A 22757-nucleotide genomic window follows, 5' to 3' on the forward strand; every position below is an offset into this window, starting at 1 on the left:
GCGCCAGCTCAGAATTGATCGAGGGCGCCAGCTTAGAATTGATCGAGGGTGCCAGCTCAGAATTGAGCGAGGGCGCCAGATCAGAATTGATTGAGAGCTCTCGCTCTTGCTGAAGCTGTAGGTCAATTTGAGCTTTAGGCTCAAGCTGGCTCTCAAAAATTGGTCCCATATTAGGGTCCTCCTGCTCAACTCCAATTGAGAGATCCTTCCGGGCCTGGCTATTAAGCCAGTCAATATGAGAGTTCCTGTCTCAGAACAGTAGCTCGGCTGGTGCGCACCTAATTGTAGAGTGGATTTGGGTGTTCATTGCAAGCGTGACCTTAAGTAGCCTATCATTCCACTCTGTAGACCCATGGTCCATTTTCCATGCTCGGAGCTTTGCTTCTACAATTCCATTTGCCTACTCAACTAGGCCTTGCGTTTGAGGTGACCGTGGTGCTCCATTTACTACTTAAATTCCATACTTTCATAGTAGGATAAGTAGAGCCCCCTTAAATTCCTTCCCATTATCAGCTTGCATAATCTTAGGAGGTAAGAAAGCTGCAATAAAGATAGCAAAGCAGTCTACAATCGGCTTTGCATGCTTGCTCTTTAATGGATATAGCTGTGTATATTTTAAGAAGTGATCCTTTATATGTAGAATCCACTTATATCGTCCTGACAGCTCGTGGCGCATATCAATTAAGTTAATTTGAACCCTTTCCTATGCTCGGCCTGTAGTAATAGGAACTAGAGGAGCTTTTGTAGTAGCAGGTCGATTTAGTGTGCAATTTTTACATCGCTTTACTATAAACTCTACTTCTTCTCGCTTTAGCCTATAGTATTTCTGTTATAGAATAGTCTATGTTTTTGTCCGGCCTGCATGTAAGAGCTGTAGATGTTCATTAACAATAGTGTCAAATGCATCACTCTCTAGAACGACAGATCGTGGGCTCTAGAACTTAGAGTTAGGCTTCCGGTAGAGCTTATTATGTATAAGCATAAACTCTGTTTGAGCTCTATGCTTTAGTCGTGACTCTACTTGAGTTGTAGGCTTTAGTAGTGGGTTCTGAAGATAGAGTAGTAATTGTTGATATTTTAGGTAGTCTAGCCGCTCTCTATTAACATAGCTAAAGCTATGAATATAGGTCTGAAAGGCCGTGCGAACATCTTGAGGGAATGGATTAATATGGGCAATAGTAGGATCCATTTTAATAGTTAAAGGTTAATGTTATGATTCTATCTACAATATCCTATAATACTACCCCGCGTATTAGGCAGCTATTCGTGGTTGGGCCGGAACATATCCACACTTCGTTATCACGATGAGATAACCTGGTTATGTACACTTATCATGACAGATATAATCATCAATTACACCGTATTGGGAACGACACTCCACACGTAGATACCTATGACCCCTTTTGATATATCAAACTGGAGTCATGTTCAAGTCGGATCGCCCGATGGTTCCAATGTCCACACACCGCTCCAGAACTGATTCCCTTATTCTTTCATCGGAAATCCCCATATGCTGCGGAAACCACTCCTTAATACTCTCCTCCTGTCCGAGTATCATCATTGCCAATGCCTTACCACACAGCCAGGCATTCACCATTCCCTCCCCCGAATACCCCACGCTCACCCATTCCGCTCCCTGTCCCGACCCCCTCCCAGTCAAAGACCCAGGCAGCTTTCCAACCCAAGGAAGCATGTCGACACTAAACCCCATATTCCCCGTCCACATGCTCTTCACCTTAAACCCATCCCCCCCGACATTCTCAAACGCCTTCCCAAGGCCTTGCCTCAAATGCTCGGCAGCATTCTCATTTAACTCCGCATCGCTCGCGACACCCATCTCCACCAGGCCACTAAACCCTGCTTGCACAAATCCACCTCCGAACATCATCTCCCCTCCATCGTCCCATTCGCCCGCTTTAGTTTCTCTCTTCGGCAACTGTGTCAAGTAATCAAACCCAACATCATACTCAAAGCTCCACGACCTCTTTTCTCCCTGATGCGAAAATCCCTTTGGAGGGACCTGCGCCGACATCTGCCCGCGCAGCGGATAAACTCTCCCCCTAAATCCCGGAACAAGATGGCCAATATGGGCATTACTTGCGTGAATGACGTGCTTTGCTCTGATTTCACCCCTCGGCGTCGATACAATGAAAAACCCATCCTCAGACACCGAAATACTCGTCGCAGGGGTATGTGCACAAACATGGAAGCCCTCATCATCACGCTTCAGGTTAGCCAGCACACCAGATACAAAACGATACGGCCACATAGCTCCGGCTTTCCCCTTGATAATGCCATATGCCCCCGGTACCCCCATTGACTGCATCTCTTCGGGCCCCTCAGTGGTCTTGCAAGCATCCACTTCGCCTCCAAAGTCCTCCTTAAACCCTTTAACTGCCGCTTTGCCCCTTTCCCATCCTTTCTCCCCAAAGAACACACAGGTAGACTCCACAACTCTCATCCCACACTCTTTGCCGAGTCCCTCCTCAGCAACAACACGCATGAACTCGTCCACGTGCGCCATCCGGAAGCGCGTGATCTTCTTCGCTTCCTCCCGCCCGTACCGCGTCACTAGATCCCCATACTCCTCCCATCCAACTTCATTCACGTGGCCTCCGTTACGGCCTGTGGCACCACTGCATATATCGCGAGCGTCGAGAAGGACGATGGGATTTTGTTTCTTGTCTTGTTTCGATAGCGAGGCGCGGTGGGATCGGACTAGGTGCCGTGCGATGGAGGTACCGGTTATGCCAGAGCCGATGATGACAATTTCAGCATCTGGAGATGGGGGCAAGGGGGGTGTAGAGAAGGCCGGGTGAAGAGGTGAGAGCCAGAACGACGACGTTGCTGGGGGCGATGTGGTGGGGAGTCCGGGGTCAGAGAGGATTCGTGTTATGGCTTCTGACTTTGCGGTGGAGGGGATGCCAGGATAAGAGAGTAAGGGGAGTATAAACGACATCGCACTCTAGGCAGTGGTTTGTAGTTGTTGTGTCGTGCTCGAGATGGAGATGTGGATATGAGGTGATGTGGGGTCTACTGGTGGAGACAGCGGATAGAAGCGGGAGAGGCGTTTACTCTTTACAAAGTATATTATTGCTATCTCTCTATATTCAACAGGGAAAACCTTGTCACAAAGTCCAACGTAACAGGATAAAATACCCGATTTGACGGAAAAGACAGATAGCAAACAAATGTGTCGAAGTAAGCGATTGGGCAATAAAAGTCCCTTCGAAATTACCCTGAGGCGTGGATCTATTGTGAGGAATTTTGCGTAGTACAAGTTCGTAACGGCACTGTAATTATCATAGTGCAGTCAATCGACACTGTTCTGCAAATTGGAATATGGCGTCCTAAAGATTACTTAGTAAATGTCGTAAATATATAGTTTTTTTTATTTACATAGAGCTCTAGAAGGTACATTAATATTTTGAAAGAGATAGAAATGTAAAAAAGGTTGCATCCAGCAGAGCTGGTAAAAGACCGGACGAAGTGAACTGGGAGCTAATTTTACTTACTGAATAGCTACTAATAACGTAGCGAGTAAAGTTGGAATCTATTACAAAATATTATTAAGGATGCTGCTCCTCAATATGTCGTTTGCAATTGTCAGATCTTGAAAACATCTTCCCGCAGTTTGTAAAGTAGAATGTGAATGTGCTGTTGCAGTGAACGTTGTCTATATGGCGTTGGCGATCTTTACGGGAAGAGAACCCCGTGGTATAATTACAGCCGGAAATGGTGCAGTCGAAGGGGCGTTCGTGGGCCTTTGAATGCTTCCTTTGCAAGGTTCAATGATAGGGCTTAAGTATAGATTGGCGGACTTACTTCCGATCGCAGAGACGTTTAAATCCTTTTTGACAAGAGTCACACTTGTGAGGGTAGTCGTGAGTTGCTGCGTGCTTTCTTTCAAAAAGTCAATAGTTGTATGTTTGGTGTGGCTTTGGCGTACTTACTCTAGATCGCGGCGACACATAAGTTTTTCTGGGCAGATATCACAGTTTAAGTTCGGACTCTTCCGTCTCCTCCTTGGCACTGGATTGCGAGATGTCTCACTAGAGTCACCTAAAACTCGTGCTTCCTGTGTGGAATTGACTGTTTCGAGAACCATAGAGTGTGGCGTGCCGGTATTTAGTTGATGGACAGGATATGAAGATAAGAAGGCTTCCCAGAACTGGCCGTGTTACCCCCGTGGACCAAATCTTGGGATATGGGAATTTACCTGTTATGTGCAAATGAACCTTGTGTTGGAGTGGAAAATGAACAAACTGCATTTAAAGGTGTTCCAAAGTAAGGGTTTGTTGGAAGAAGGCTTGGTGCCTGAGTGTGAACCAGCTCGCCAGTGCGACTCAGCTCCAATGTTTGAAACAAGGGATCCCCTTGTGGTAGTGGACTTTTATAGAACAGGTGAGATTCTGTACAAAATATAATGATTCATACTGACTCAGCAGATCTTGATGATGACACAAGACATAATCTACTGGGAGGACATGGCTACTCTTCTAATTACACCGATGGCGACATCTTTCGTCAGGTGCGCCGCTGTCAAGTCTCTGCTGATGAACTGGGAGAAAGGCAATAGAGAGCCAAGCTCTCACCTACTAAAAACTGGGACTTAAAGCAACTATTGAAACGAGGAATTATTCTTAACGCTTTAGACTCTCTTCTTCCAATAAAGGGGCTATTGGGAGACTTCCATCTAGGATCGTTAGATATTATTCTTCACATGAGAATCGACGAGGTATGATTATTTACAGCCATTAGCGGTTTTATATGTTCACCTGTAAGGTTGGTACTTAGATTTTACATCGTGCAGGACAGCTATTCTAACAGTTTACAGTTGACATAATGGCCTCTATTGAAAGGGAGACCTTAAACTGGCTCTGTAATAACCGGACCAAACTCTGCGCATACATTTATTCTATCTCTCGAGACGATGTGAATGCCGCTAATTTAGGTCGCCGCATTGTGTTACCCAGTAGCTTCGGAGTTAAGCAGTTACTGCAAGATGGCTTAGAACGGACTTAGAGACTTATTAGAGGCACCGCCCTTTCTTACACGTGTCATTGCGTTTCCGTCTTTGAGTCAACCAGATTTAGGTAACGTAATCAGACACTAAGCTGGTCGGTCAGCTTCATCCCCCCTTTCCCCCTACAGAAACATAAAGGGCGCTGTATGGGTATTGTCTTGATGTTTTGAGCTCTGATTTCGTCACCATCTACCATGGTACGTTTTTAGCATCCCTTCGCCGTCACTTCATCTCTATAATATTCGAAGTCGACTTAGCACCTACAAACTTACAGATTGCCTGCAGCAAACAGCTTGTTGGCATCCCATAGGAAGGACAGGATAATATTGCGAAACTCTCCACAGTCGCGCTTGTAGCTAAGAAAGTCCGCTTCCCCAAACACCTCGTCACTGTCAAGGCACGCCAAACACTTTTCGACAAGCTCCGTATAACGGTTTCCCGTATGCCCTGGCAGTTATTTTTTTGCTACTTCTACTAGACCCCACTTAACCTTCCCAGGGTTGTTAGTTGGCACTCCGCCCGGGAAGGCCAGATTAGCAAGCAGGCCGTGGCTAAAAATCCCCTTCTGTTGATACCAATCTCCGACTCAATGTCCACAAGCGACTTCCACAGGCCGATCTCAAAGAGACACATGGCGAGACTGGATATCTATCGTGGCCCATATTATACTGTTTACTCCTAGATTTGCTGCCTTGCTGCTCTGGGTGTCGGTATATATTCCGGCCCAACCGCTAATATGTGCCTCCGCGACTACGCCGGCCCATTCGCGAATGGGGAGTTACAATCCCATAGGCAATGTTGTGCCAGACATTAGCCGCCATGAAACGTGTGAGGGGCGTGTTAGGGCCGAGGACGCCGCTGGCACAGGACATGCTGCTGCAAGACAAAACGTTGGAAGGATGGGATGCGGATGGGGAGATTCGATGTTGGCCCTGTGGCCGAAGGGTTTCTCGGTGTCGGCGTCTACTTCCCGAGTTGGGTTAGTGCAACCATGGTGCAGCCTCATATGCAGTCGCAAACACAGCTGAACTCTGAGCTGTTCAGTCTGCGATTCCTCGGGGTTTTAGGGCTTTCCCCGAGCTATATATACTGTACGAATCTCCGTAGAATAGTGTAGTAATTCAATCGTTTAATTCGTTCTATATACTGTATTTGCTGTGAGGCTTCCTGTTCTGCGTGCCAAGGGATAGATTACAGTAGCCGGAGACTCTCTCAGGATTTTGGCTCTGTATCTCCGTACCGTCCAATTACACTCAACAAATTCCTAGTACCTCTCTGACGTACAGGGATTATTCCCTATATTACCACATATGCAGCCATTTATTACAGCCGCATGGATGCGTCACGGGGAACCGACCCCATTGGGGGACCGACCCCAGACCGGACCATGGTCTGGTCTAAAGCTCATAAACCGCGGTCCCCCAACAGTCTGCTAAGAAACCGTTCAATATATATACGATGTACTATTACACCTATTAGGTAAAGGTACTTTATTATAAAATATTATAATAAGTTATGTGATTATACTAATTACATGATATAGTACCTTTACGTATAAAATAGGTGTAATAGTACATCGTATATATATTGAACGGTTTCTTAGCAGACTGTTAGGGGACCACACTGGTCTGGGCGGTTTGCCTGAGTTTTCCAGACCGGACCGTGGTCTGGTCTGGAAATATTCCAAACCGACGGTTCCGAACTAACGGTCCCCCATGACGCGCACTAAAGCTACCCCGGCCGCCTAAGTCTTTATAAGGGGTGAGCCATACTGTTGGGAGTGCATGAGATCCAACATTCCCCACACGGGACGGATGTCCTTCTAGGGGGGAGGGATGCTCGCTGTCCTGAATAGGACTCATCCCACAACACCCCGCTGACGAAGGTTGGCCCGCCCACTTACTCGGTCGGTCGGCCGTTCCTGTCCCACCTTCTAGCACCAAGACTGGATGGGCACAGTTTGTACGTGCATGAGATCCAACACTTCCCCCACCTCCTAGCACTAAGACTGGATGGGCATTGCTTGTACGTGCATGAGATCCAATACTCCCCGCACTCCCTAGCACCAAGACTGGGTGGGTATTGCTTATACGTTATGAACATGATACTCGTTGCTCCCCCCCTCCATATTTCCCTCAGTTGAAGGTCGTCACCCACTAGCGACCCATCTTGACATATCCATCACTTTATCGTCTAACAAGAAACGTTTTTAATAACGCACGCATCTAGCTAAGCTCTAAGAACCTCTCTATGCCGAAGAGCTATATACTTTATCTCCAACAGCGATATTATGGGCTATTAATCAACGAGGTGCATCCTGGTCAGACCCGAAGATAAGAGCCTAATCCATCCGCAGAGCACCTAATGGCCAGGAGGTCTGGAAACTCCAAGCTTGATTGGTGACTGTAAGTTATATTCGGCCCGGTCCGAGTGTGGCGGGGTGAGGTTGCCATCCTTGAAATTGCCATTCCTGGCATTCTGCAAAATCCATCCCCGTTAACTTTTCACGGACGATAGAGGCAGTAAAAGGAGGAGGGTACGCCATATGTCCAGGAAGGTCATCCGTTGACTAGTGAGGATGGTCACCAGTCCTTAGCAGGTTAGAATATCCGGTGGAATTGCGTCTTGGTGCGTGATACTTAGACTCCTAATTGGTTGCACCGTCGGCTTAGAGCCCAAAAGAAATATCTTCCATCAAACCTCCTCTAAGTTCACCGCTGGAGAAGACAGTTCTCATGGTACCCTTGTTTAGAAAGTTGTAGACGTTCAGCATTGCAGTTTTAGATGTCAAGTCTATAAAAGCCGAGAGATTTCCTTCCGTTGGAATGAAGATTCAAGAGAGCATTCTCTTCACAAATCTTGTTCAAGTACACAAAGTCTCGTCAGGTTCTCAACATAGAAACCTTCCTTCTTTTAACTATCTCTTTTACTACTGGGCTATTCAACATGATGACCATCCTAAACTCTGTGTTAGCTGGTTGCGCTCTGGCTTCCTTGGTTAGTTTTAGGTACCCAATCTTTTACATATGAAGCTGACTTGGTTTAACAGGCATTTGCTAATCCCATCATTCCGGAGAATGTTGCTATGGGCGCCCGAGAAGTCGCAGCTACGAATGGAATGATCTATGTTGGCCCCATTACCCCTGGCGGAGAGAACGTCACTTTGAATGGATCAGTCGAGGCACGTTCTGAAATTCCATTTACTCAAGAGCTAATAATTGACAAAAACTCGTTCGAACAGGAGATACATGAGCAAATTATGGTTTTGAATCCAGCCTTTAATCCGGATGACTTTGAAGTGGTCCGAAAATTCAAAGCTTCGGGGCTATCAAGACGAACCATTGTAAGACCTATAAACTTTCTCAGCGTACTTAATTTGCAACCATACTAATCCTAAGTCCTAGAACTATGGCTGCTGCGGCCCAAACCCTGGCTGCACACCAGCCCCATATGATTCCTGGGCCACCTACTCCCAGACAACTAAAACCGAAATCAACAATCCATTCGCGGGTGTCGACTACCTGTACAACCTCCCAGGCGACTGTAATACCGGCCCAGGCGGTGTAGCACGCGTGTCTTGCAGCTACAACGACGCAATATTCTTCGTCAACACAGTAAGCTGGTCTAACTAAGGAATGCTATATTAATAGACTAATATGGCGTCACAAGGTACAAGCCACCAAGTACGCATCTTGCCAGTATATTGGGCAGGTTGCTCAAAACATTATAGCTGGTTGTGGCCATGAGTGGTGGGAAGGTATTGTTCATCATTGGGATGTTAATGGAAAGGAATGTGACGAACAAGGTTACTGCATCATCGTCGCTGGTAGTAATTGTTGATTCATCACGGGCACATCGTGATCTGCACCAGGGAAGAGTTCGGAGGGAAGAGATTGAAGTAGAAGGCAACAAGTGCGCCTAAGAAGGGACAACCTACCGTGTTGATAAAGGTGAAGAAGGAAGGACCAATTTTTAGGGGTTTACTTTATTATATAGGTGACACTTTTTATATAACGTGGTTTATCACCGAGTGGCGCATATTACCGTGCAACGCACTTCCCCATCACCTCATCACTACGAAATATGACTAGTCAACCATAACACATTATATTCATTAAAACTACTCGGATAACTAGATGTTACTACAGCCCCTTGACATGTTCCCGCATTATGGCCAGTATTTCCGCAACTACCACAGTGTCGCATAGTTGAATATCCTTCACCTCGATCAACCCCTCCAAAGCGCTTGTCGCATCGAATCTGCTCATCCACCTTCTCCTAAGCTGAAATATCGTGTGAATCCTCTCCAATAAGTGCACCTCCTTAATAGATAAGTGCTTTATTTGCCTTGCGAAGAGGACGGTCTCGGTAGTGAAAAAAGTAACCTTATGTGTTAAAATCTCGGTACCCTTTGCTAACGCAGTGACTGTAGCAAATCCGTATCGGAGAGCTTCCTTAATGAAGAGCAATATGATCTTTAACTAAAGTTGTCTGGGAAAGAGCTTCGATTAAATTGTGACGTGTTTGAGAAACCCAAGGTCAGCGTCTGAAAAGGGGGTTCTAGTAGGCGTAGAGGTCCGCAACTTAGCATCTACCCTTGATATTACTGCGCTGAATAAAGAGCTGACTTTGGCCTGTTGTTAATAGCCATGGTGACGGGAAAACCAGGTTAAATGCCACTAGAGTTATCTCAGAAAGAGTGCAGAAAGCTGCGCATACATATGTGTCACGTAATGAATTGACAACGGGCAGGTACCCGAGGCAGACTGTGATCGGCCATTGCATTCCCTCTGACATGCGTTGAGCAAGTAAAGCTATAAAAGACTGTAACTTGGCGCCCTGAGCACCGCTAGATTTAGCGTGTATCCTAGGTTGCTATACGTCGAGTGTGATGAGGAAATAAAAGGTTGGAGCAGAAGGTGTGGTATATAGGGTGTTCCAATAGTCGGGAGGACGTTTGCAGATCAAGGCTGGATGTGGTAATTTCTAAGGTGGTATGGGTAGCCTCTAGGTATCAGCGGCCGATACTACAAATACAATTATCAGTTGCTTTCTAGGTATCAACTGCTGACGACGTAAAAATAAATGTTGGTGGCCTCCCACGTAGGGCGACCTATAGTTAGAGGGCGTGCGACATCTACTTCATGGGGTAGGGAGTCTCACTGGCTGGCCTTGTACAGTTGGGTGTCGGAAGTCTTCGTCACTCGCCAAAATCACGACCACAAATTCAAATTTAAATAACTTAACAACCATACGTTCAAATTAGATAAAAATTAAATCGTAGTGTAGCTAGAGCTCTGTAGATTTAATATTTAATACTAGCCCCTTTTGCTTTAATACATAAAGCAAGCCATTTAGGCATTGAACTAGCTAATTTTTCAAGATAATCTGCCTTTACTTATGCCCACTCCTGTAATACACCTACCCCCATTTCCTCTATATTTTTAATGCGGTGCCGTCGCCCTGCTATCTGATCTTTCAGTTACTTTCACACGTTTTCAATAGGGGCTAGGTCGGGGTTCTGTGGTGGCCACTGTAGGCACCGTACCATACAGAGCTTCTTATATTTTGCAGCAACAGGTGCAAAGTGAAACTTAGCCCTATCTTCCTGAATTTGCACCGTAGGGCTATATTTTGCAACCATCTCTTGATAAAATGGAATAAAGTAAGGTTTTAGAACAAGTTCTGTGTAGAGAGTCTGGTTCATTCTCTGCCCCTTTAGGAGGATCACAAGCGGCCCTCTCTCTACTCCCATAAAGCAGCCCCACACAGAAATTGAGGTCCGGCTAGACTTAAATGTAGGTTTTAGGTGCTTTTCCTAGTACTCTTCACCTGGGCTGTGGGTAATCTAGAAGTTATGGCTATCATGGCCTACTTCAAAAATGGATTCATCAGGCCATATTACCCGGCTGAAATCCGTAGTCTAGTTGGCCTTACACCACTCTAGCCGCCTACTCTTATGGGCAGCTTAAGGAAGGGCTTCTTCCGTGGCTTACGCCGGCCCTTATTGTAGGTTTTCGAAGACTTTCTATACTATCTTCTTTGAGATTTTAGCTCCTGACTTGCTTGGTGTACAGAGCTCAATAAGTGGAGCTCTGCAGTTGGCTACAGCAGCCCGTGAGCCCGCTCTGCTCTAGAATTGAGCTTCCGTGGAGCCCCGGGCCTAGGGGCTGACTTGAACTGGTCCATCTTCTTCTTTAGGCCTGAATCTATCGCTCGCTGTAGAATTGAGGCAACAGTAGTGCGGGGTAGGCCCTCAAGCCTAGAAATCTCAGTCGTAGTCTTCCCGGCCTTTTGCCATACCTAACAGGCGGACCGTTGCGCAATTGAGGTTTCGCGGCGACTTGTCTTACGTACATAAGGCATTTTTGAAGATATCAATTCAATACTATTCTATACTACGGAAATATCGAGGTTTATGACGGGGGAGTACCCCTCTCTGGTGGCGTTTTTGGTGGCTGAAAAGTGACGAAGACTTCCGACACCCAACTGTACAACACGCTCCAAGCCTAGCTATAACGCACTTCCAACATCAGCAGCCTCATTTAAGTCAGACCGGTCACTTTGTTTTGAAGCGGACTCTGCAATAGTGGCGAATGGCTCTAGGAAATACATGTTTCTCCACGGAACCTTGTCCAGCTGAGCCAAGCTTACTTGGCCCTGCATGATTTGAGCTTTTCAAAGCCAAATACGGTTTATGGTTAACCGATACAAAGTCCAGTTTGAAAGCAGCGATTGATTGCTATAAATGCTTGCAGTAGCTTCCACAGCTATCAAATTGCGACCCAACCCCCGCTAAGTCTTCATTTAAACCACCATTCACATATTCGAACGCTACATACGGCTCGTGCCGTGAGGTCTCCTCCAAGTTCCCAAAATCTCCACACTGATTATCCATTAAAAACTGCGCTCCCTCTCCAACAGTCGAATAGGTCGGCTCTCTAGCTCTTAACCTGCCATGCTGCTCGGCGAGAGAGAGTTGTAGGGCTGGCGATACTTCTATACCAAGACTGACGGCCCCAGCACTAACCTGTGCTGAGTATAGCTGGTTGCTGTAATTTCCATAGTCGGGTGCCCTTGTACAAAACTTCCCTTCGTACTGCTCGATGGTATAATGCTCATTCGCAGAGGTTCGTTTGGCGTACTGCTGCGTATTGCAGTTCCCATGCCCGTGCCCGGTTCGATCAATGACCTGCATTTCCTCTGCGCCAGTGTTTTGGTTTGCATACGAATATATTCTTGATGATGGCGCTTGCACCGATATGGACGAGACTGATTTCTTTTTAGACGAATTCGAACCCCCCGTTTCTCGGTTTATCATTTGCTTCGATGACCTGAGAAAAAGTCAACTCCACGGCCTCCAAAGCTTTTGATCACAAAAAGCACTTGCAGTTTGGGTCGGGACGAGCGATGACGGCTATTAGAAGACATATTTGCAGTATTGAAATATATTGGCTTTGATGGATGGTGGTAAATGCAGTTCCGACACGAAGTTATTGTAAAAAAGACTGCTTTCCTCACTCTGAATCATGAGAAATTAACATGTATATATACGACGCCGCCGTGGAGGCCTCCTCACACCACAATTTAAAGCAACAGGTAACCTTCACCGATATCCTTCATTAGCGATGATAAAGCGCCCCATATTAGAAGTCCAAAGCAACCTTGGTGGCCTCCACGGTCACATTCCGCATCGCAATCCCTCAGCGGAATTGGGGGCCTCCAGTTTCCTCAGCACACTGCCGCCGTTCAGGGCCCCATCATACGTTAGAAGTCTCTCTATCAGATTTCACAGCGCGAGTCAGCAGCAGTGCCACCGATAATCCCACCCTACCGCCGCCCTCGCGCGCTTCTATCATGATTACAGAGATGTTGGTGGCCTTACAATCATATTTCGCATGACGAGTTCCGAAAGGGAAATATATGTCTCTAAGCCGCTAAGGCTGCATACCGGAGACTACGCTTCCGTGGTGGCGACTACCTTGTAACACAGGTTGAATGGTCATGGTAGCTCTGTAGTCAAATCGCACTTCATGTCACAGCTTCAAGGGAATTGGCCGATATAAACTAGAGTACTCTAGAAACTAAGGCTGTACGAGCCACACCGGCCTTTACGCATTCCGCCACCCCCCACCCCATCCCCCGGGTCCTCCGAAGCCACCCAGCTTAGCAACAACTGCCACTCCTCCCAACACATCACCCAACACATCACCCAACACATCACATCTCCCTGGTTTGTATTCTATTTCTGTCCCCGGGTTCCCGGGTTGTATGTTTCCTCTTGTCCAATTCGTTTTCGAGGCTAATATGAATCGGGAGTGAACGCGTTCACTCCCGATTCATATTAGCCTCGAAAACGGCTCGTCTACAGGGATCCACTTATATCTATCGACGTCAATCCATGGACTAAGCTGCCTACACATCACATCACACAGCACACTACACAGCATATCATATAGCACATCAATCACACAACACATCACACCACACACCAGCCAAGCCCGAAAACACCAATACAATCAGATCACCAATAGGACAACGTCAAATAAATCAATATATATATGAATGTAAGATTATTCTACACCTACAGGCGCCTTCCTTGGCGCCATATACAGTCATGCCTCCTCGATCGCTCCACAAACATACAAAACTCCCTCTATCCAAGCGCTCCACAGAGTTTCCAAAGTAACGCCCGAAATGCCTATCCAACCAACCCCATCACACGTCACCTTCTCATCCAAACACCGACCCCCTTCCCTCGCATTAGAACTACCTATACTCCGCAGGCATCTCATAAACAGGACTATTCATCGTCGCACTCATCGGATACGCATGCATCTCATGTGACTGCCCCGCCCCTCCGCCACTAACAGGCGAAACCACAGACCCGGTCGTCGACCCATGCAGCTCCGGCCTCGCCTGTCCCGCGCCCGCCTCATGAACTGTGCTTCCATACGGACTCCCAGGCGACTGCGAGCCTGCGTAGCCTTGACCACCCGGACTCACATCGCCGTGGAGCTCAGAGTGCGTCAGCGCAGGGGACGCGTACATCTCCGTCCCAGGTCCGTGTGGTGATCCTGACCCCGCTAGTTCGGAGTGTTGTTGCCCGGGGGAGGAACCAACGAGCTCCGTCCCACCGGCGCCTTTCCATTCATCTTTCCCAGCTAATTCGGTCGCACCCGGGCCCATCGTCCCCGACGTACCGGGCGGTTTATCATCTGATGCAGGGGCGAGCAGCGGGCCAGACACAGGCCTCTGTTTCCTGCGGCGCAAGAAGAAGAATAGTGCACCTGCGCCAATGGCGAGGGCACCGATACCTCCGACCACACCACCTGCTATCGCGGCGGTGTTGGATTTCTTTGTCTTGGGCGTACCGTCGGGGTTTGTGGTGTCGCCGGAGGAGCCACCTGTGGAACCGTCAGGACCGGGGGTAGCGGGGGAGCCGTCGGCGTTGGTGGGGGTTGGGGTTGGGGCGGCGATGTTGCCGCCAGTTGCGGGGCCGGGGACGGTTCCGTAGTTTGATGTTGGTACTAAAGGTGTGTTAGTGGGAGGTTGATGAGAAAAGGGGAAAAGGTGAAGGACTCACCTGATGCGGTAATGCCGGTGGGGGTGGCCAGGCCCTTAGCTGCGCTACAGTAGGCGTTGTAGACATCCATAGCGCTAGCGATGTCTTCGCTTGCCGTCTCGCTGCACTCGTACTTGACGCTGTCTGTGAGGATCTTGGAGACTTGGAGGCTATTATTGTCCTTCATACATGCGCAGCTGGCTAGTGGTCCCGCATCTGCTGGGCAGAGGTAGTATGTCAGGGTGGTGAGAGCATCGTGGACCGCGTCCTTAGCGCAAGGAGCTAGCGATGAGTAGATGGGCATATCGGTGATGTAGTAGGTCATCTTTCCCACGGCATTCGACGGGACTGGGAAGGAGGTGACGCCAGAGCCGAGCTTGCAGTAACCGGCTAGGACGGCCTGGGCGGACGAGATGTCGGCGAGGTGGGTGCTGCCGCAACTATTCTGAACTGCGGAGACGATAGAGGAGCTAGCAACGTAAACGTTTTGGTTCTTCGTGCAGACGCAGGAGTTGAGCGCGCTAGGCCCCTCTGGGCACTTTACGTCCGACATTCCCTGGACAGCATAGGAGACAGCGCTCTGGGCGCACGGAGCCAGGTATGAGTATGCCGGCAGGTCGGTGATGTAGACAGCCAGCGCGTTCGGGTTTGCGGGCTTCGCGGTCACCTTGGAACCAGGATTGCAGTACTGGTTGAATATCTCCGAGGCGCTCACGAAGTCTTCCGAGGCCGTCGTGCCACATCGGGAGCCGACACTCGAGGATATATCATCATGTACGGATGCTGCGATGTTGCCCTTGGTGCACGCGCAGGACTGCAGCGCTGCGACACCGGGTGGACATGCCCTGTAGGTGAGGTAGTCGACGACATAGCTGACAGCACTCTGGGCACAGGGAGCCAGGGAGGAGAAGTCGGCTAGGTCGGTAATGCTGAGCGAGACGGGCGTGGGGAGGGTGGCCGCCGCGGTGACTTTGGCGCCTGAGTTGCAGTACTCATTGAAGACCTGGGACGCGCTCGCGAAGTCCTCTGTCGCGGTGCTGCCACACTGGGCGCTGACGCTCTTGGAGATGGTCGTAACTACAGCGGCGGCGTTGTTGTCCTTGGTGCAGGCGCAGGACTGGAGAGCTGTGATACCGGAGGGGCAGGCGCTGAGGGTGAGGTGCTCGAGGGCGTAGCTGACGGCGCTCATGGCACACGGCGCGAGGTCGGAGTAGAGAGGGACTTCCTTATAGTCGACATAGTTGGCGGAGGCTGAGGATGAGAGGGTGAGAAGCAGCCCGACGAAGACATTGCGGCGGCGAGCTCCCATGGTGAGGATTGGAGGGGGTTTGTAACGACAGAGACCGATATGTTTATAGAGACGGGAGAGAATGAACAAAGGAGGAGGAGCAAGAGGAAACAGGAAGAAATGAGGAAATGCTGGACCTACTCCGCAGCCACCATGTGCGCTGAGGGCCGATCTCTCTTCACCCACAGTAGCTGGCCATACAAATTCAATGACTTACCTCGCATTGGGCCTCTTGGCAGTCCCCTCTCTAGGCCTCAATCGTGCTCTCGTGTCTTGTCCCTCAAGGCTGAGTCGCTCTCGGGGCATGAGGCGGCAGCCCGTGCTAGCCATGTAAGGTTAGTGTTATAAATGTGGAAATTATAGAAGTAGGCAGAGAGTGACAGGCCGGGGGTGAAGGAGGATACCGACCCAATGGGATAGCCGCATTTAGCGAGAAGCGCAGGGATAAGAAGCTATTGACAGGCCATGAGAAGCATTGAATTGGTCTAATTGGCTCTCCACAGCCTCAGTTAGTCGTCGATCTAAGCGCGGCGTAATATTGAGCCGGCCCAGAATATGCTTATTATTACCCTTTTTACCTTTCTCACGTTTGGTGTGCATGGAGCACAAGGTGGAGGCTATATCACGTGAAATACACATACTTCTAGCTGTCCATCGCCGCTGATTCTAAGACAGCTTAGGTATTTGATGTTATACTCTTGTAGTAGGAGATTGTTATAGTATATCCGTAGTTCAATAGTATCTAAATTTAGTTGCTGGCTACCACGTGATACCCTTGCCCCCCCTCCCTCCCGCTTCCCGCTCCGCTCCCGGCAGCCTAAGTTCCCGATGTCCGCCCGCCTAGAACGCAGTGGTGAATATCAAGGGTTCATCTTCGAGGTACTAGAGCTCCAGGACATCCATATAATAAATTTGAAGCAATTGCAGCAATAGAACCATACAGCCGTAGCAAGAGCAGGGCTATGAACTATTAGTAAACGCTTGAATCGGCTCACTGGTTAATTCGTTCATACAATATCGAAGGAGCCACCCCATGCTCCAATACTGGGCCAATGGTGGCTGAACGTAGTTAGGCCAAGTGCGGGGCACAGCCTCGCGTTCGTTTATGAGTATATTATATTTCTTCAGCCTCAAAGTCCCAAGAAGCAACAGCGATAATATCGGTCGTTCCTTCCCCAATACCTTCACGTCCAAAGGCAGAGTAGCGCTCTTCTTCCCCATCATCGCCCCTTCCCTCTCTTTCTCCCACTGTCGCTCCTTCCCTCTCCCCAAGATTACTCCTTCCATTTCCCCATCCTAGCTCCTCCCAACGCTCCTTCCCTCCCTCGCCGCCATTCTCACCATCGCTCCTTCCACACCATGTCCACCGTCGCCGTCACCCCCACTCCCCCCCCCTCTCCCATCGACGATATCTGGTCCTCCGCCTTCACCCTCTACAAACAACAAACCAACCGCGACCTCTCTTCCTCCACCCTTCCCCCCAAACTCCTCACCGTCGACGACGTGCTCTCGGAGGTCGAAGCCTCGCACACGGCATTCGGGTCGTGGCGGAGCAAGCATGCTCGTGTGTGGGGGAAACTGAGCGGGTGTATTGGGCCGTTGGAGGTGTTGGGGGATGGTTGTGAAGCTGTTTGGGGGGCAGGTGCGGTGTTTGGGGCGGTTGTTTATTTGCTCAGGGTTAGTGGTGGCTTTTGTATCTTTCCTGCCTATACTAGTTGGAGACTGGGGGTTGGGAGAAGAAGGATTCACTGACGAGAAATAGGCCTGCGAAGAGGTGGAGAAGAGTTATGAACTCGTGGAGACGCTGTTTGAGGAGATGGAGGAATTTACAGTCCGGCTGAAGGAGTATGCAAAGGTGGAAGTTGGGGAGGCGATGAGGAAGAAGGTTGTGGCGACGTTGGCTTGGTGAGTAATGGATGGCGTGACTTGATGGAAATCTGGCTGACTGAGAGTGATTAGTATGTTGGAGATTATTGGAAGGTATGACGGAGTTGGCTACTTTATTGGGAAGGGAGAAACTAACCGAATCAACCATGCGTGAAGATCTGAGGAGTTAATTCGGACGAAGAGATTCAGTAAGTCTTTAATTTTCTGATTTCCCTCGAACAATGAATATATTGTTCGTGGAAATATATCAGCTTTCTTTCTTGACAGCTGCTTTCAAATGTAGTCATTTTACATGATTGGGCTTGATATGCAACCGGGTTCTTGTTTGGGTTTTGGTCGAGGCTTGGGTTTGCCTCGGGGTTGCTTGGATGAGCTGCAAAATCATGTATAAAAGGTGATTCTAACGAGACAACAGGACACTTTATCGGCGTGGCGTGGGTTGGCAAGGATGAAAAAACACGAGACGCCCTTGACCGCTTTCATAAGTTGATAGACAGCGAAGAGCGCCTCGTCATTGCGGTGACCTATTCATCAGTACAGAATACTGAGCACAATGTTGATACATTGCTCTCCGCTGCAGACGAAAATAAGCTGTCCCAGAAAGAGATATTAGGGAAAGTAGACCATCTCTCGACAGTAGCAACAGGTAAGTCCCAAATCTCACTTTGCTTTATAACCAACTTCCTCTGGCTACAGCTTCTCACTCATCCAGATAGCAAGGAAGAAGAGCTACTCAAGAATGCTCTGTGGACAGAAGCCGTCCCCAAAACGAACGAAATCTTTGCCGAGTTTAAAGAGAATATCCTTAAAGGGACATGTGAGTGGTTACACGAAGAGGCCCCCTTCCTTGCTTGGGAAAAAGAGGAGGCATCTCTACTATGGGTCTTCGGGGGACCAGGGGCTGGTAAGAGCTTTTTGGCTACAAAAACAATCCTTTTCCTTCGAGATCAGCATGACCAGAACCTTGAACAACCCTCGAAAGCCGCTGTAAGTTACTTCTACTTGAAAGAAGACAACCAGACTCTGCATGACTTAAATGTCATTTTGAAGACTATCGCCTACCAGATCGTGCAGAAGGATGGAACATACAAAAAATATGTTCAGTCTGTGTGCAGGTCAGCAGAGGCTACCAACACAGCAGAGAAAACGTGGAAGGCTCTATTTCTAAATTTCTATACGTCGACGCAGTGGGTTGAGAGCTTAGCCTTTATCGTCATCGACGCACTTGACGAGGCATCTCTAGACACGAGGAGGAAATTTCTGGATCTCCTCAAAGTTCTAGTGTACCCACCCCCCGGTAAACGCACTACGGCTCCCCGACTCAAGATTGCCATCTTCGGCCGCCCAGATATCAAGGACGACATGGAATTCCCCCGACAAAAGTTTGTGGACATCAATGCGCAGAAAAACCGCAAAGACATCAATGACTATATCCTCAGCCGACTTCCGCTTGTACGAGTCCTCAAAGACATGAAGCCCAAGGCACGGACCAAATTTGCCAAGGAGATCCGCGCCACCATCCTCGAGCGCGCAGATGGCATGTTCTTCTGGGCCAAGCTGGTGCTCGACCAAATCTGCCGCAAGGAGCGCAAGAGCGACGTACAGCAGGCCCTGGAGAACGCGCCGCGCGAGCTAGACCGTATGATCCGTCATGTCTTTGAAAGGGTGGCAGCTGATCCGGACGTAAATATTGCGGATCTCAATAAGATACTATCATGGGTTGCATGCGCAAAGAGGCCACTACTATTAGGTGAGCTGCATACTATTCTGATGCTTCCCACAGGGGAACCGAACCTGTCGCTACGGCGGAGGCTGAGTGGGAAGTTTGCTTCGTTCATTAATATGTCAAGATATGTTGGGGAAGATTCAGACGAGGAAGATGGTAATGAGGAGGGTGAAGAGGCGGTGCTGGGAGAGAGGGTAGAAGAGACACCGCTAGACTTTGCTAATCTGAGTGACGACAGTGACGGTGATGGCGACGATAGTGATGATGACAGCGATGATGACAATGACGATGATGGTGATAGTGACGGTGAAGGTGATATGACACTCCAAAAAGACGAGTTCGCAACAGAGTTCAGAACCACCGAAATATCCTTCAGCCACAAGCGCATCAAGGACTACCTAGTCCAGGAGGGAGGGTCGAACCCAGTCTTTATTCCCCCGGAATTTCCCAACATGCCAATCGGTATTGACGTGAATGAGTCTGAGCTTGAGTTAGCCCTAACCTGCCTTGCTATTTTAGTGGACAGGGTCACTTGGACTGAAGATAAGTTCGATTTGATGCAGTATGCTGCAGAAAATTTTATGAAGCACATAGGGGGGATCGACCGGTCGAAAATTAGCAAGGAGGATAATCTGAAGCTCTTAGAGCAGATAACCAACTTGTTTTACGACGATGTCGGGGCCAGGAAGCTGCTTGACCCTCAGTCCTTAGGATACAGGGGTTCTATAAGCCGCCAGGAACTTATTTTTTATCTCATCTGGATTGGGACAAATGAATACTCAAAGCTTCTCCGCGAATGCCTCGGAGAAATCGACAACATGGGTATTAATAATTTCACAACTGGTCAGCTTGAGTGGTTGAAGCTCTCTGTGGCTTCTGTAAAGGAATTTTATAGACCGCTTATGATAGAGTCGTCAAAAATGTGGCTTACAAAGACTGGGTTCGATGATTTTGGGTACCTATCTAAGTCACATCTCTATGTGTGCATGTTGCATGGCTACTTCATGATGGTAAGTAGCAACCCCACAAACAGGCACAAACCACTAATGACCATAAGAATGATGACGGTAGCCTAAAAGACGGCATCAAAGATTTCTCTCCCTACAGTTATAATAACAATATGAGCAGTATCCCACTTGAAAGAATTCGCACATATGCGGAGTGGGCTGGTCTTGAGAAGACAGAACACTGGCATGCTTGCCTCGGGTGGGCTATGAAGAAAGCGGGCTATTTCGATGCTGCCATTGTAGAATTCAAAAAAGTTCTGGAGATAGACAATACGGCTTGGGTCGCACAAGAAGGACTCTCCCGTTGCTACGCCGGCCTTGATAATATCAAGTTGGCACTGGAGTGGATGGCAGAGGCCATCCCAAACGTGCCTGAAACTTTCAGTTTTGTGACCCAAGCACAGTTATTGCCACAAGTTGCATCTTGGTTAGGCCAGATTGGGGAGTCTGATCGCGCCATCGAAGCCTGGAAGGGGGTGTGGGGGAATAATACACAAGACACGGATAACCTAGGGAAATACATCTGCGAGCTGCATAAATGGGATCGACACCAAGATCTGGTTGTCGTTATCACGGAGATAAGCAGTCTGGTGTCACGCAACGAGCATTGCGAAAATCTTCTCGTCGAGCTCCTGACCAGCGCCGACAATGAAGTCTTCGATGCCATCGGAACAGCCTTTAATATCACCAATGCCGCGGACGTCCGCGCTACCTTCCTAGACGCATGCACTATTGCGATCACCGCCGCCGACGCCATAGAAGCCAAGAAAAACAAGTCGACATCGCCCAGCTTGTCCCGCATCAAAGTCGCGTTCTTCAAGTATGCCTACTGCAACCAGACTTCTGAAGCCATCGCGCTCTGGCATCAGACTATTGACCTAATCGACGACTTTGCTGCGTCCGGCGGGCGCTGGCTAATCCACGAACGCACGTGGTGTACTAACGCCATCTGCGAGATTCTCTTTGACGACGTGGTTGAGGCGAAGGGAAAAGGCGAGGATCCGGCGTCGTTGGTTGATTCTCTAAAGCAGTGCGCGCGCATCGGCGCAGGGGAGCTCATTTACGATGAAGACGGGACCCCGGCCTATGGCACAACATATACGAGTCTGAAATACGGTGTGTGGCTGTGCGATTATGGCGGTGCCGAGGACACGGTCTGGAAGACATACTTAAAGGCTGGGGTGATACCATGGGTTGATCTGCTCGCTGACGAGGATAAAGATGCTGATGATAAATTATTTGGGTGAGTTGTTTCCCATTAATCCCCTGCCAGCCCTACTTAAAGTACGTTGCTTGCTGATATTTGGGATGATAGATTTTTCGCCATTGGACTTGCTCTCTTGACAGTGAATGATATACCGAATGCGACTACCGCGTTTGCTGTCGCCATGAAGCCGCTCCAGGAGAGCGCTAAAAAGCGCGCTGCAGAGGCTGGAACGGCCATAAATGGCGATCTGGAAGGGGAAACCGAGGAAGTGACTAATGGCTCTGCGTCGGCTAGCCAAGCCGCAGGAGATCGAGACGAAGGAGATGGCGAGCCCGGCTGCACCCAAAATGGTACGCACTCTCTTCTTCCTTGTCCTGCGATCTTCTTACTAATTCCCTCCTTCCCAGTCTCCAAGTACCCCTTCCTCTCCTCCTATGGATGCATGATAATCTGCAACGGCTCCTGTGACACTCCGAACTCCGAATATACCTCACTATATTCATGTTCCATGTGCAGGTACATGACCCTGTGCGGACCTTGCCTAGAACTTTTTAAGGGGGATGGGTTCGTCAAGCGGATATGTAATGTTAAGCATGAGTATTTTAAGATTTTTCCGCTGCCAGAGGGAAGTGAAGATTTGGCTGTTACGATTGTGGGGCCACAGGCGATACCAAGAGAGGATTGGTTGACGGGTTTAAGGGAGAGGTATGGTGGGATAGAGGTGGATGCGGGGGAGAGAGTGGGAGGTAGGAAAGTACGGGGAGGGAGGAAGGGGGCGAAGAATGAAGTTACAGTCGAAGTGTGATTGGCGTGTGGAGAGGTGTTGGGATCGTGCATGGGAGGGGTTGGTATGAGAATGAGATATATACGAACGGAACAGGATTTAACGACTATATAATGGCATAAGACTAATACAATGAAGGACGAGGTATGCCAAAAAAAAAAGATGTGCGAGGCATAAAGAATTACCATGATGTGATCGCTTGCTAAGAGATCGTTTAGTTCAGTTGAGGTGAGCAGATCAACTAGTCGGTTTAGATTTTCTGTAAAC

General features: G+C 48.8%; 4 protein-coding genes across 4 annotated transcripts; 2 read left to right on the plus strand and 2 right to left on the minus strand.

Moving 5' to 3' along the window:
- Nucleotides 1-1196: 1196 nt before the first annotated feature.
- Nucleotides 1197-3082, minus strand: VE01_03615 (uncharacterized protein). The gene has a single exon (XM_018273100.2). The coding sequence runs from the start codon at nt 2957-2959 to the stop codon at nt 1412-1414; it is 1548 nt and encodes a 515-aa protein (XP_018132252.1). The 5' UTR covers nt 2960-3082; the 3' UTR covers nt 1197-1411.
- Nucleotides 3083-7870: 4788 nt separating this feature from the next.
- Nucleotides 7871-9156, plus strand: VE01_03616 (uncharacterized protein). The gene is made up of 5 exons (XM_059463549.1): nt 7871-8023; nt 8076-8207; nt 8268-8369; nt 8431-8640; nt 8696-9156. Exons 1-5 carry the CDS (start codon nt 7973-7975, stop codon nt 8864-8866), a joined length of 666 nt encoding a protein of 221 aa, XP_059319861.1. The 5' UTR covers nt 7871-7972; the 3' UTR covers nt 8867-9156.
- A 2612-nt stretch (nt 9157-11768) lies between these two features.
- Nucleotides 11769-16131, minus strand: VE01_03617 (uncharacterized protein; the record flags this gene model as incomplete). Its single annotated transcript, XM_018273102.2, has 3 exons — nt 14613-16131; nt 13800-14556; nt 11769-12360 (listed from the first exon to the last, which is right to left on the minus strand). The coding sequence occupies exons 1-3, from the start codon at nt 15898-15900 to the stop codon at nt 11769-11771; spliced, it is 2637 nt and encodes an 878-aa protein (XP_018132254.1). The 5' UTR covers nt 15901-16131.
- Nucleotides 16132-17020: 889 nt separating this feature from the next.
- VE01_03618 (uncharacterized protein) lies at nt 17021-22421 on the plus strand. Its single transcript, XM_059463550.1, has 8 exons — nt 17021-17556; nt 17642-17784; nt 17839-17859; nt 17923-17954; nt 18182-18412; nt 18479-20502; nt 20550-22056; nt 22114-22421. Exons 1-7 carry the CDS (start codon nt 17239-17241, stop codon nt 21744-21746), a joined length of 3966 nt encoding a protein of 1321 aa, XP_059319865.1. The 5' UTR covers nt 17021-17238; the 3' UTR covers nt 21747-22056; nt 22114-22421.
- Nucleotides 22422-22757: the final 336 nt, after the last annotated feature.

The sequence above is a fragment of the Pseudogymnoascus verrucosus genome (genome assembly GCF_001662655.1).
Source record: "Pseudogymnoascus verrucosus strain UAMH 10579 unplaced genomic scaffold scaffold_11, whole genome shotgun sequence".
NCBI lineage: Eukaryota > Fungi > Ascomycota > Leotiomycetes > Thelebolales > Thelebolaceae > Pseudogymnoascus > Pseudogymnoascus verrucosus.

Bases quoted from the DNA above. Each gene is read 5' to 3' on its own strand.
- VE01_03615 (XM_018273100.2), bottom strand. From the start codon at position 2,959: ATGTCGTTTATACTCCCCTTACTCTCTTATCCTGGCATCCCCTCCACC.
- VE01_03616 (XM_059463549.1), top strand. From the start codon at position 7,973: ATGATGACCATCCTAAACTCTGTGTTAGCTGGTTGCGCTCTGGCTTCC. The intron at 8,024-8,075 runs GTTAGTTTTAGG...TTGGTTTAACAG, and splicing joins GTTGCGCTCTGGCTTCCTTG to GCATTTGCTAATCCCATCAT. The intron at 8,370-8,430 runs GTAAGACCTATA...CCTAAGTCCTAG, and splicing joins GGCTATCAAGACGAACCATT to AACTATGGCTGCTGCGGCCC.
- VE01_03618 (XM_059463550.1), top strand. From the start codon at position 17,239: ATGTCCACCGTCGCCGTCACCCCCACTCCCCCCCCCTCTCCCATCGAC. The intron at 17,785-17,838 runs GTGAGTAATGGA...GAGAGTGATTAG, and splicing joins GTTGTGGCGACGTTGGCTTG to TATGTTGGAGATTATTGGAA. The intron at 17,860-17,922 runs GTATGACGGAGT...CCATGCGTGAAG, and splicing joins ATGTTGGAGATTATTGGAAG to ATCTGAGGAGTTAATTCGGA.